This window comes from Scyliorhinus torazame, chromosome 6 (genome assembly GCF_047496885.1).
Source record: "Scyliorhinus torazame isolate Kashiwa2021f chromosome 6, sScyTor2.1, whole genome shotgun sequence".
NCBI classification, from domain to species: domain Eukaryota; kingdom Metazoa; phylum Chordata; class Chondrichthyes; order Carcharhiniformes; family Scyliorhinidae; genus Scyliorhinus; species Scyliorhinus torazame.
Genome location: NC_092712.1, coordinates 154,302,396 through 154,315,554, shown reverse-complemented (window position 1 = coordinate 154,315,554; position 13,159 = coordinate 154,302,396). Strand labels below are relative to the sequence as shown.

Sequence of the window (13,159 nt, the reverse complement as noted above, 5' to 3'; positions counted from 1 at the left end):
ACCATTCGCTACCAGGCCCTGCCTCTGAATTGGCAGGCTGCTTGATCGACATCCAGTTCTAGATGAACAGAGATTTTACCCATTCGAATATTGGGAAGACTGAAGCTATTGTCTCTGTCCCTGCCATAAACTCCATTCCCTCGCTACTGACTTCATCCCTTTCCTTGGCAACTTTGTTAGCCTATTCACAACCTTGATGTCATAGTTGATGTCAAGATGAGCTTCCAAACACACCAAGACTCAAAATGTTAGCTCTGTCCCCTCTCCACAGATGCTGTCAGACTTGCTGACATTTTCCAGCATTTTCTGTTCTTGTTCCAAACACAACCGTGCTAAAATTAGGCCTTCCTGTTTCTACCTCTGTAACATTGCCTTCCTATCTGAATCCCTCATCCATACCTTTGGCAAGTTCGAATTTGACAATTCCAACAGATTCCTGGCTGACTTTCCATATTCTACCCGTGACATGTTTGAATCAAAGACTCATGATGTCCAAATTATCATCATGTCTTCACCTATCACCTATGTTTGTTTATCTATATTGAGAACGCTATTAAAATTCTCATTCTGTTCACGTGTTGATTAATAGTAGTGTGGCTTTTTCGATGATCAACATTGTGGCAGACGCAGGTGGGAGGTATGCAATAGTAAGTTTGCGGGCACATCGGTGGTTTTGATTAAAGTATATGCTCCGAATTGGGATGACCTGGATTTTCTTTGGAGGTGGGGGGTGATGGTTGGACCACAGGCTGGGTAGGTCGAGTCCCAAGTCCTTCACTATATCGGGGGGTAGCAAAGAAACTGTCGGTGTTCTTGTAACAGATGGGGAGGGGGCAAACCAGTGGAGATTTAGACATCCAAGTTATAAGGAGTTTTCTTTGATTTCCCATGTAAATCGGGTTTACTTCGGATTTATTTTTTTGTGTGTTGGTTAAGTCTTTGATCCCTGAGATCCAGGGGCGGTACTCGCAATAGTAATATCGGATCATGCCCCACATTATGTGGATATGTTGTTGGAGCTGGGCCGCCCTCAGCAACTCCCGTGGAGGTTGGACACGGCGTTGCTTGTGGCAAAGGGTTTTTGTGAGTGGATGTCCTGTCATTAGGGAGCATGTGGAATTGAGTAAGAAGTTATTGCCCTCCAAAATCCAGGTTAGGGAGGAGGCTGGCTGTGGCAAAGGAATTGAAGGGGTTTATGGAACAGATGGGGGGGGGGGGGGGGGGGGAGTAGACCCATGGAGGTTTGCACGGCCAAGAGCGAAGGAGTTTTCCTTTTTCTCACATGTCCACAAGGTATACTCTCGCATCGACGTTTTTGTTCTGAGCAGGGTGCTAATACCGGTGGTGGTGGATACTGAGTACTCGGCAATCGCAGTGTCGGGTCATGCCCCGCATTGGGTGGATCTACAGGTTAGCGAGGAGGGAGGGCAACGCCCGCTGTGGAGACTGGATGTGGGGTTGCTAGCGGACGAAGCGATCTGTGGGCAGGTTAACAAGTCCACCCAGAATGACCTGGAAACAAATGATACGGGGGAGGTCTCCACAGCGACGGTTTGGGAAGCTCTGAAGGCAGTGGTCAGAGGGGAATTAATCTCGATACGGGCCCACAGAGAAAAGGCGGAACGGGCTGAGAGGGATAGGTTAGTGGAGGAGATACTCCAGGTGGACAGGAGATACTCTGAGACCCTGGACGCGGGGCTACTGAGGGAGCGGCGGGGGTTACAGGTGGAGTTTGGGCTGTTGACCACAGGGAAAGCGGTGGAACAGTTGAGGAAGGCAAGGGGGGGCGATTTGTGAGTACAGGAAAAAGGCAAACCGTATGTTTTTTTAAAAAATATATATTTTATTAAAGTTTTCAAACCCAATTTTTTCCCCTTACAAATCAACAAAAAAATGGTAGCATGATACCTGCTATATAACATTGTTTAAATAATACAGTAAACTAACCACATAACACGAAGTAATGCTCCCCCATCCCCTCTCCCCATCTAGAACACAAACAATTTACCCCCCCCCCCCCCCCGGGTTCCTGCTGCTGGCTATATCTTCCCCCTAACGTTCCGCTAGATAGTCGAGGAACGGTTGCCACCTCCTGGTGAACCCTTGAGCCGATCCTCTCAGCGCAAACTTCATCCGCTCCAGTTTTATGAACCCCGCCATATCGTTTATCCAGGTCTCCAGGCCGGGGGGTTTCGCTTCCTTTCGCCTAAGTAAAATCCTACAGGCAAACCGTATGTTGGCACACCAGCTCAGGAAAAGGGAGGGGCCAGGGAGATAGGTAATGTAAAGAGTAGAGGCGGGAATACTGTCCTGGACCCAGCGGGGGTGAACGAGGTGTTTAAGGACTTCTATAGTAAATTATATGAGTCGGAACTCTCGGCTGGGGTAGAGGGGATGAGGCAGTTTTTGGATCAGTTGAGGTTTCCGAGGGTAGATGAGGATCTGCTGGAAGGGTTGGGAGCCCCAATTGAGATTGAGGAAATAATCAAAGGTTTGGAGGGCATGTAGTCAGGCAAGGCCCCGGGGCCTGACGGCTACCCGGTGGAATTCTATAAGAAGTTTTCAGAGATATTGTGCCCACTGCTGGTGAGGACATTTAATGAAGCAAGAGAGAAGGGAGTCCTGCCCCCAACAATGTTGCAGTCCTCGATTTCATTGATCCTGAAACCGGAGAAGGATCCGGAGCAATGTGAGTCATACAGGCCAATTTCTCTACTGAATGTGGACGCCAAACTGCTGGCTAAGGTACTGGCCAAAAGGATAGAGGACTGTGTCCCGGGGGTGATAGGGGAAGACCAGACAGGATTTGTTAAGGGCAGGCAACTCAAGGCCAATGTTCGAAGGCTTTTAAATGTTATTATGATGCTCTCAGAAGGAGAGGAGGTGGGGGGGTGGTGGTAGCGATGGATGCGGAGAAGGATTTTGATCGGGTGAAGTGGAATTACCTGTGGGAGGCGCTGGGAAGGTTTGGGCTTGGTGAGAGCTTTATTGACTCGGTGCGGTTGCTCTATCAGGCACCAGAAACGAGTGTGCGTACGAACCGGCTTGAGGTCGGGGTACTTTAAACTACGCCGAGGGAGTACCAGGTCTCGCTTTATGTGGATGACCTGCTCTTGTATATTTCAGACCCATTGGAGGGGATGGGGGAAGTAATGCGAGTCCTGGGGAAATTTGGCAATTTTCAGGGTATAAATTGAACATGGGGAAAAGCGAGATGTTTGCAATCCAGGCAAGAGGACAGGAGAAGAGACTGGGAGAGCTGCCGTTTTAAATGGTAGGGAAGAGCTTTCGATATCTGGGAATCCAGGTGGCCCGGGAATGGGAGGCACTGCACAAGTTAAACCTATCCCGGTTGGTAGAACAAACTTTCAGAGATGGGACATGCTCCCGCTATCACTGGCGGGGAGGGTACAGATCGTGAAAATGACGGTCCTCCCCAGATTTCTGTTTGTCTTACAGTGCCTCCCCATCTTCATCCCAAAGGTCTTTTTCAGGCGGGTGAATAAGGTTATTTCGGGCTTTTTCCCAAAGGGCTTTTTCATACGGGTGAATGAAATGAAAATGAAATGAAAATGAAAATCGCTTATTGTCACAAGTAGGCTTCAACGAAGTTAATGTGAAAAGCCCCTAGTCGCCACATTCCAGCACCTGTTCGGGGAGGCTGGTACGGGAATTGAACTGTGCTGCTGGCCTGCTTGGTCTGCTTTAAAAGCCAGCGATTTAGCCCAGTGTGCTAAACCAGCCCCAGTGTGCTCAACCAGCCCCAGAATAAGTTTATTTCTGGCTTTGTGTGGGCGGGTAAAACCCCGTGAGTGAAGAAAGTGTTGCTGGAGCGCAGTCGGGGGGGGGGGGGGGGGGGGGGGGGGGTTGGCGCTGCCGCACTTCTACAATTACTACTGGGCGGCTAATATAGCCATGAAGTGGGTAGTGGGGGAGGGCTTGGCATGGGAGCGGATGGAGGCGGCGTCATGCAAAGACACCAGTTTGGGAGCACTGATAACTGCACCTCTTCCGTTCTCGCCGGCCCGATACTCCACAGGTCCGGTGGTGGTGGCGGCTCTGAGAATCTGGGGGCAATGGAGGAGATATAAGAGAGTGGAGGGGGCATCAGTTTGGGCACCGATTTATAATAATCATCGGTTTGTACCGGGTAGGCTAGATGGTGGGTTCCGGACATGGCAAGGGGCAGAAATTAGAAGGATGGGGATCTATTTATAGATGCGAACTTCCCCAGCTTGAAAGCCTTGGAGGATAAATTTGAATTGCCAGCAGGGAACGGATTTAGGTATTTGCAGGTGCGAGACTTCCTGAGAAAACATGTGCTGGCCTTTCCACTGCTGCAGCCACGGGGGATACAGGATAGAGTAGTCTCCAGTACCCGGGTGGGAGAGGGGAAGGTAACAGATATTTACCAGGAGCTTTTGGAAACGGAGGAAACTCCGGTGGAGGAGCTTCAGGGCTAGTGGGAGGAGGAGCTAGGAGGAGAGATAGAGGCGGGTCTGTGGGCGGATGCCCAAAGCAGGGTTAACACCACCTCATCGTGTGCCAGGCTCAGCCTGATACAATTTAAGGTAGTCCACCGGGCACACATGACAGCGGCTAAGATGAGCAGGTTTTCCGGGGTAGAAGATAGGTATGCGAGGTGCGCGGGAAGCCCAGCAAATCATGTCCACATATTTTGGGCATGCCCGAAGCATAGAGGGTTTTGGTAGAGTTTTGCGAAGGCAATGTCCACGGTGCTAAAAACACAGGTGGTGCCGAGTCCGGAGGTAGCGATCTTTGGAGTGTCAGAAGAGCTGGGAGGTCACGGGGGCGAAAGTGGCTGATGTCTTGGCCCTTGCCTCCCTGGTAGTCGGAGACAGATCTTGTTAATGTGGAGGGACTCGAAGCCCCCAAGTGTAGAGACCTGGGTTAGTGACATGGCTGCGTTTCTCAGTCCCAAAAAAATAAAGTTCGCCTTAAGAGGGTCGATGATTGGGTTCACCCGGAGGTGGCAGCCGTTCGTCGACTTTCTTTGGGAAAATTAAAATGTCAGCAGATGCAGTATTCCGGGGGCGGGGGGGGGGGGCGGGGGGGGGGCGGGGATTGTTTTATGGTTGGGGTGTGTGAAGATTGGGATGGGGGGAATTTTATTATACCATGTTGATGCCATTGTCTATGTTACTTTTATAAAAAGCATTGATCTCTTTGATCTTTGAAAAGGACAAGGATCCAACAGAGTGTGGGTTGTACCAACCTATTTTTCTGTTAAATGTTCATGCAAAATTGTCGACTAAGGTGCTGGCAACTCATTTGGAGCCTGTCTGCCAGGGGTGGCTTTGACGGAACAGACCGGGTTTGTTAAGGGACGGAGAGTAGGAGACTGTTGAATATGGCACTGTTGCCTTCCTCGGTGGCTGAGCCAGAGGTGAGTATCTTGATGGACGCGGAGAAGGCGTTTGATCGCGTTGAGTGGAGGTACCTTTTTGAAGTTACGGGGCGATTTGATTTTGGGCGGAATTCTATATCCTGGGTTAAGCTTTTGGAAGGGCTCCCACTGCGAATGTCCGTACCAAATGCCCTGAGCTCGGTATTTTCGATTGAATTGGGGTATGAGGCAGGGGTATCCATTATCCTGCTGCTGTTTGCTTTAGCAATCCAGCCACTGACCATTGCACCTAGATCTTCTCCATAGTGGGGAGGGAGGGAGCATCGGGTGTCCCTGAATGTGGATGATTTGTTGTCGTACGTTACAGATCCTCTCTCCAACGTGGGGGAGATAATGGAGATGCTCAGCTCAAGGGAGGGGAGCTGATCTCGGAAGATTGCCTTTTCATCCAGCTAGGCTAGTTTTCAATATCTGCGAAATTGGGTGGCACATGATTGTGCCTTGCTCCAAAAACTTAACTGTGCCAGTCTAGTTGATGGTATGAAGGCTGATTTGAAGAGGTGGGATGCCCTTCTTTTGACTTTGGCAGGCAGAGTCCAGACTGAAAATAAATATTCTTCCAAGGTTTTTGTTTGTGTTTCCCAGTCTTTCTTTCTAAGGCTTTCTTTGGTAAGATCAATAAGTTCAATTCTACTTTAGGATGTTCCTGTGGTGGCCATGGATTGAGTGGTCACACATTTCTTGGCTCCTGCTCAAGGCGGATATTTTTGGTCTTTTCCTGTCCTAAGGGTGTAGTAGTTGAGGGCAAAAGGTGCAGGAGAGCCCGGGGAAGGTAATACATCTCTGGTGTGACTGGTGCATGGGTCAGAAGATGAGGGACGCCACAAGAAAAAAATAGCAGTTGGAGAAAAGAGAGTCTTGTGGTGCACCACAGCTAAAGATAGTGGAGGGCAAGGGGAACACGCTGCCCCCCAGTGGTCAACAGAGCAGCTGGTGGAATTCTTCAACAATAAGTTCCAGCAGCAGAGGAAAAAGGCCCTGGAAGACTTGGCCAAGGTGGGGGAGCCGCTGAGATCTGGGATTGAGCAAGTTGAGCAGAGGCTGGCGTCCCAGGGCCAGGTGATTCAGAAAGAGAAGGGGGGGGGGGGGGGGAGGAGCACGAGGAGCAGCTGGCCTCGTGGTGGCGGAGGTGGGAGTGATGCGAGAAAGCCAGTAGACGCTGGGGGAGAAGGTAGAGGATTTGGAGAATCGCTCCAGAAGGCAAAATGTAATGATCGTCGGGATGTCGGTGGCCGCTGTGTATGTGGCGAGAATGCTGGAGATATTAGGGCCCCTCCTTTGATCAGCCTCTGGAGGTGGACCGAGCGCACAGGGTGCAAGCGGGTTTCGCCCCCACAACCCAAAGATGTGCAGGGTAGGTGGATTGGCACACTAAATTGCCCCTTAATTGGAAAAAATGAATTGGGTACTCTAAATTTATTAAAAAAAAAGAGATTTCAGAGAAATTCCAGCTTCTGAAAGGGAATGTATTTAGATATCTGCAGGTGTGAGACTTTGTACAGAAAGAGCTTCCTTCATTTCCCTGGTGCCAGTGCCTTCGCTTTTGGATGGGGGTCTGTCTTTGGATGAGCTAGGAAAGGGAAGGATCTCATACGTTCATGGGCAGATGTTAGCAACCGAGCGGGCAACACAAGAAATGGGAGGATGAGTTGGGGGTAATCTTGGAGGGTGGAGAATAGTCACCTGGTACATCAGGGGACTTAACAGCCCAGTGAAAAGATCCAGAGTCTGCCCACCTGAAAAGTATGAAAGCCGACATAGTCTTCCTCAAGAGACATACCTGAGAGAGCAGGGTCGACTGCAGGTAAGGAAGGGCTGGGTGAGACAGACCGGTGGTCAGCGGTATCCTGGACGGGGCACCGGTAGTTCTGGTGAATGTGTACCAACTGAGACGACACAGAATGGTGGAAATTATGGAAATCCCTGCAGGCAGCCATGAGGGAAATAGCTCAGATTAGAGACAACTGGGCAAACCAATTGCCGAGCTGGAAAAGGTCAATGGGACGTTCAAGACCTTCTACCAGGGGCTGTACACCCTGAGCTCCAACAGTTCATCGATGGTCTGGACAGGCCAGTTGTGGGAGAAGTTAGGAAACGGGCTGGAAGCACCATTAGAACTGAGAGAAGTCATGGAGAGCATTAGCTCCATGTATGCGGGGAAGGTGCTGGGACCAGACGGATTACCGGCAAACTTCTACAAAATATTTGCAACAGCACTGGCCCCTCACTTGCGGGAGATGTTGACAGACTTGCTGGCGAGGGGTACCTGCTGTCTAAGCTAGCACAAGCCTCAATCTAGCTGATACCCAAGAAAGACAAAGTTCCAACAGAATGTGTATCCGACAGACCCATTTTGCTGTTAAACGTGGATGTGAAAATACTGGCCAAGGTGCTAGCCAGGAGACTGGAGGACTGTGTACCAGAGATGGTAGCAGAAGACGAAACGGGCTTTGTCAAAGGCAGTCAGCTAACATCATACATCAGGTGTCTGCTGAACTTAATAATGACTCCATCCAGGAAGAGCACACCAGAGATGATCATCTCCCTGGATGCAGAAAAGGCCTGCGACAGTTGAATGGAAGTGCCTCAGAGGTACTGGAGCGGTTCGGGCTTGGAACAGGGTTCACAGCCTGGGTGAAACTCCTGTACAGTGCTCCACCAGCTCAGCGTTCCCATCCCCACCAAACAAACACTCAACGAGCCCAGTGGTGATAGCCACACTCCGGTTGTGGAACCAACTACGCTAGCACATCGGATTGACCGAAATGTGCATTAAGGCCCCCATCTGCAACAAAAGGACGGCACCGTCAAATGGTGGAGATAGGACCGGAGGACATTGACAGTTAGGAGCTTCCACATAGACAATAGACTGACAACACTAAAGGAGCTAGAAACCTCTTACGTAGGGAAACAAAGACATACCCATGACCACCGCAACAATCGCTGTTAGAGGACCTACTGGAAACGCGCATCATAGGGAGGGGGATCTGCGGTGACCAGTATGGGCGATTCCTGGGAAGGGCGCACACACCACTGGATGAGACCAGGGAAATGTGGGAGGAAGACCTAAGGTGGGGACTCTGGAGCGAAGCACTGCACAGGATCCAGAGTTAGAAATGTGCTGCTACAGAGGGGAAGGCAGGCAGGGGTTTTGGGTCTTCTGAACCTAATGTATTATTACTGGCCGGTGAATGTGGAGAAGGTGCGGAGCTGGGTCAGAGGGGTTGATTCCCAATGGGTCAGAATGGAGGAGAATTTGTGTCTGGGGTCGGAATTGAAGGTGCTAGCAACAGCGCCGCTCCCGATGGCCCTGGGGAAATACTCAGGGAGTCCGGTAATAATAGCTTCATGGAGAATTTGGAGGCAGTTTCACCAACACTTCGGGTTGGGGGCAGGATCAGTGGAAATGCTGATTCGGGGGAACCACAGATTTGAGCCAGGGAAGTGGGGTGGAAATTTTTGGAAATGGGAGGAGAAGGGGATTAAGACACTAAAAGATTTGTTTCTTGGGAGTCGGTTTGCAGGATTGAGGGAGCTGGAAGCGAAGTATGGGCTGGAGCAGGGGGAAATGTTTGGATACATGCAGGTTCGAGATTTTGCCAGGAAGGAGATATAGGGGGCGGCACGTGGCACAGTGGTTAGCATTGCTGCCTACGGCGCTGAGGACCCAGGTTCGAATCTCTGCCCTGGGTCACTGTCCGTGTGGAGTTTGCACATTCTCCCCGTGTCTGCGTGGGTTTCACCCCCACAACCCAAAGATGTGCAGGTTAGGTGGATTGGCCACACTAAATTGCCCCTTAATTGGGAAAAAAATAAATAATTGGGTACTCTAAATTTGTTTTAAAAGAGGGAAGGAGATATAGAGCCTGCAAATCACGTTCATATGTTTTGGTCCTGTCCAAAGCTGGAGGATTACTGGAAGGAGTTTTTCAGGGTAATCTCTAAAGTAGTGCACGTGAAACGTAACCCGTGCCCTCGGGAGGCCATATTTGGGTGTCGGACCGGCCGGGGTTGGAAACGGTTGCGGAGGCAGATATTGTAGCCTTCGCCTCGTTGATCGCCCGAAGGCGGATCCTGTTGAAATGGAGAGCAATCTCTCCACCCTGTGCCCTGACGTGGTGGGGGGACCTGTTGAAATTCTTGACTCTTGAGAAGGTTAAGTTTGAACTGAGGGAAAGGATGGAGGGGTTCTACAATTCATGGGCATTATTCATTATGCACTTTCAAGAATTGGATAACATCGAACATTAGTTGGGGGGGGGGGTGGTTTGGGAGGGTTGGGGGGTGGAGGGGGGCTGTATGTGTTAATGGTGACTATGGGTGATTCCTGATTCCCTTTTGTTATTTGTTTATGTTAACATGCGGGCAGTTTGGGGGTTGGTGGGAGGATGGGATTGTTGTTGTTGATTGGGGATTGACATTATATTTGTTACTGCTTATTGTTGATAGGTGAAAATTTGTGAGAAAATGTGAAAATGGAGAATAAAAACATTTTTAAAAAACAATGGCTAGGCTGAATGGTGAAGTTTGGTGAATTTTGAACTTGCTCACAGTTTGGGCTGTGTGGGAAGAATGGATCATTGGGTCTGGTCCTAATGTACTCCCAGAACTTAACATGACCTATAGCTGGCATGAATCAGCACATCAAAGTGCGGAATGGAGAGAATTGGTGTGGGCTGAGCAGGGGTGAGCTTGAGAAAGAGGTTAACGATTTCAATTTCTAGCACTCATTGTATTGTATATACTTTTGGTTTTCTTTTAGCGGCCGCCACTATTGATGACCTGTTCAGTCCTATAGGATCAAAACTTCTGGAAGATTACATCACACAGTTGGATTTTGAGGAGACTATAGTGGGTATGTATTTTGCAATATTTTCAGGATGAAATATTTTGCTATACATTTTCTTATGATTTCTAATTTTCTTTAAAGTAAATTTGCTTCAAAGAACTACAAAAAATAGTGTTACCTGTTGTACTGAGACATTGCAGGATGTATTTTCCTCTTGTGCAAGTCAATTGGCGCTGATGTTGATGGAGTGGTAATTGGTGAATATATGTAGCATTCTTTGCTGTGCTGAGTGTTGCTAACTTTTGGTTGGTTCAATTGGCTCTGTTTTATAACCTTTGCTCTAGATTCGCCAGGTATCTTTATGATACTGCCACGAGGTTCAAGTTCAAGTAATGATCAATAACGCAACACACCAATTAGTAAGATTCAAATCAATACACATTTATTATACACAGTAAATCGCTACTCATGCATAAACTCTACTTTCTAGGCTATTTCTATCACTAACAGGCCTATACTTAGCTTCGGACTGGCCCACCAGGTCAGGGGAACAAATGGCCTTTCGTTCGGGTTCTGAGTCTGCAGGGTTCAAAAGCTGGTATGGGCTGGTAGCCAGAAGCGCCTATCTCTTAGCGAGCGTTGACTTGAAACTTACTTGCTTGGAGGCGGCCGGACAGTTCACTCTCAGGGGTTGCTTTGCGTTGCTGAGTGACCCTGTCAAGAAGGACGATTTGAACTTGGGGGCTTTACTTTATAGTCCCCAGGGGCTTCCCGCCTTTCGGGGCGGACCCCGTACCTGGTTTCAAGTGATTGGACTTCGTTCCAATCGCTTGGTTCGATTTCTCCAATACTGGAGCTGTTCCCTGATCGTTGGGCGGTCTTTAAGTGTCCGTTAACCTCTTTTGTGTTGGCTCCTGCTGGCGCCGCGGAGTCTGGCTTGGCCTTGTTTACCTCAATGTTTCAGTTGTCCCGGGGATCGCTCATTACTATGTAGATGGCTGCTACATTACTATGCAGATGGCTGCTTGTATCGATGCTGTCTGGGTTTCTGCAGAGTCTAATACACAGTAAACTTGCACCTGCTAGTTTTTGCCTGTGTTGGCTGAATTTCCCTTCAGCCTTTGCTGTTCTCCATTTTAAGTCGGGAAGTGGCCAACTCAGGTGGCTACACGCCGCCCTCCTTGTGATGCTAACGCGAAGCGTGAAGGATCACATAACTGCGTTGTCTTCATTCCCTGACCCTGCGAGCAATCTTCTATGGCCTCGACACTGACCATAACTATGCAAGAAAATTTTAACTAACATTTTAAGTGGCGCTATGTCAAAACAGGGACATGCATTACAAAATAAGAAAAACGGCACCTCTAACTATCCTCAATAAACTACACTCACTCAAACATTCAATCATGCTAACTTCTTTAATGACACAAACAAAATCATAGCAGCATTATTCACATTTTTCCTGGCTTGGCACTCAAGCTCAGCATTGTACAATCGCTCATTGAAACACATTTCTTTATTCACAAAAAGAACGCAAACGAATGTTCTTTATTATAGAACGCGGGGATCGAGGGTCTGGTCATAACCAAAAACAGGGGATCTTATCCTATATACCGGGGTGCGAGCGCGGTAGGCTCTCCTTCGCCATTTCCTCGGACAAATAGTCTGCACGATGCAGCAGAGTATCGCCAATACTAGTAGGGATTCTATCAAGTAGGACCGGGAGTACCAGGTTATAAACCTGTCACACCAAGATGGTGTGGTGTCGCTTGTGACTGGGCTCTGGGTGCTATGGGGAAGTGAATCATTAATGGCTGGGGTCAAGGGGTTCGCGTTTGCGCGCAACCAAATGTTCATTAGGGTGATGAGCAACACGGAGGATGTCCTCATGGTTCTTTTTCTTTCTCTTCTCTTCTCTTCGTCTCTGTTCCTGGAGCTTCTGGAGTTCTGTGGGATCAAGCATAGTGTCTGTTACTTTCTTGGTTTAATATCTCGTCTATTAGTATGTCTGTCCTTCAGTGCCAATTCTCCCCTTACAATTTGTCACCATGTGTGACTCCCTCTTTTTTTTTTTAAAACCGAATATTCCGGACAAGACACTCTTAAAAATACTGAAACAGTGCGAGCCGTCTCGCAGGCTGTGCGATTTACCATCCAAATGTTTGAGGATGTAGATAGCATAGGGTTGGCAACCTAAGGGTCGCCTGAAAATGAAACACAACTTTTTGAACGGAAATTGCCGAAATGAGGTGCGTATGGGCCGCGACGGGTAGGATTTGGATGGAATCCCCTGGTAGGACGGCGACCAATGCCGAGTGTTCTCTACCCGAGCATAGCTGACCAGAGGGGGGGGTCCCCAGGCAGAGCGGGTCCCAATGCCGTTTCTCCACTACCTGAGTAACCGACAAGAACGGGCAAAAATGTAGTCATCGTGGGGGGTTGCCAGATTGGTTCTTCCTTCGAACCAGAAGGGCAGTTACGAACGGGGGTCTGGCAAGCTCTCCGAGGTTTCGGCCGATGAGTGTGCTGGCACATTCTCAAAGGTTTCTGCCGACAAATAAGGCGTGGGGCCGTGGAAAAAAAAAAATTCCGATCTTACAAACAACATTAAACAATACCACTACAAACAACATAAAACATGCTGCAAGTTCCATCAGAAAGGACACCGTTTTCTCCCAAGCGGTTCCTTTTTAAAACATCATCTGGGCACCTCAGTTATCGGTTGCGAACAGGGTCGCAAGGGGGTTCTCGTTTTGGGAGTCAGACTCAAAGTCGTCATCTTCTCCCGGATGCCTATCTCTCGAGTGTATCAGGGCGGATAGGGCTGCATGGTGTGATTTGGGATCTCTCTCGTCATTCCGGACGAGTCTGTATGAGTTATCTCGGTGCCAAAAGGTGGTGTCTAGTTCTGTGGGGACGGGGTCGTAATCGTAGGGCGGTGG

At 49.1% G+C, this 13,159-nt stretch overlaps 1 protein-coding gene across 18 annotated transcripts in view; it reads left to right on the top strand.

Annotated features, from left to right (window-relative positions):
- The window catches only part of LOC140425085 (uncharacterized), a 243,230-nt gene that overhangs the window by 125,875 nt on the left and 104,196 nt on the right, over positions 1-13,159 (top strand). For all 18 annotated transcript variants that reach the window (XM_072508976.1, XM_072508973.1, XM_072508975.1 and 15 more), the window contains one exon: positions 10,191-10,283. In XM_072508976.1, the coding sequence (XP_072365077.1) occupies positions 10,191-10,283 (93 nt within the window). The remainder of the gene's footprint in view (positions 1-10,190; positions 10,284-13,159) is intronic.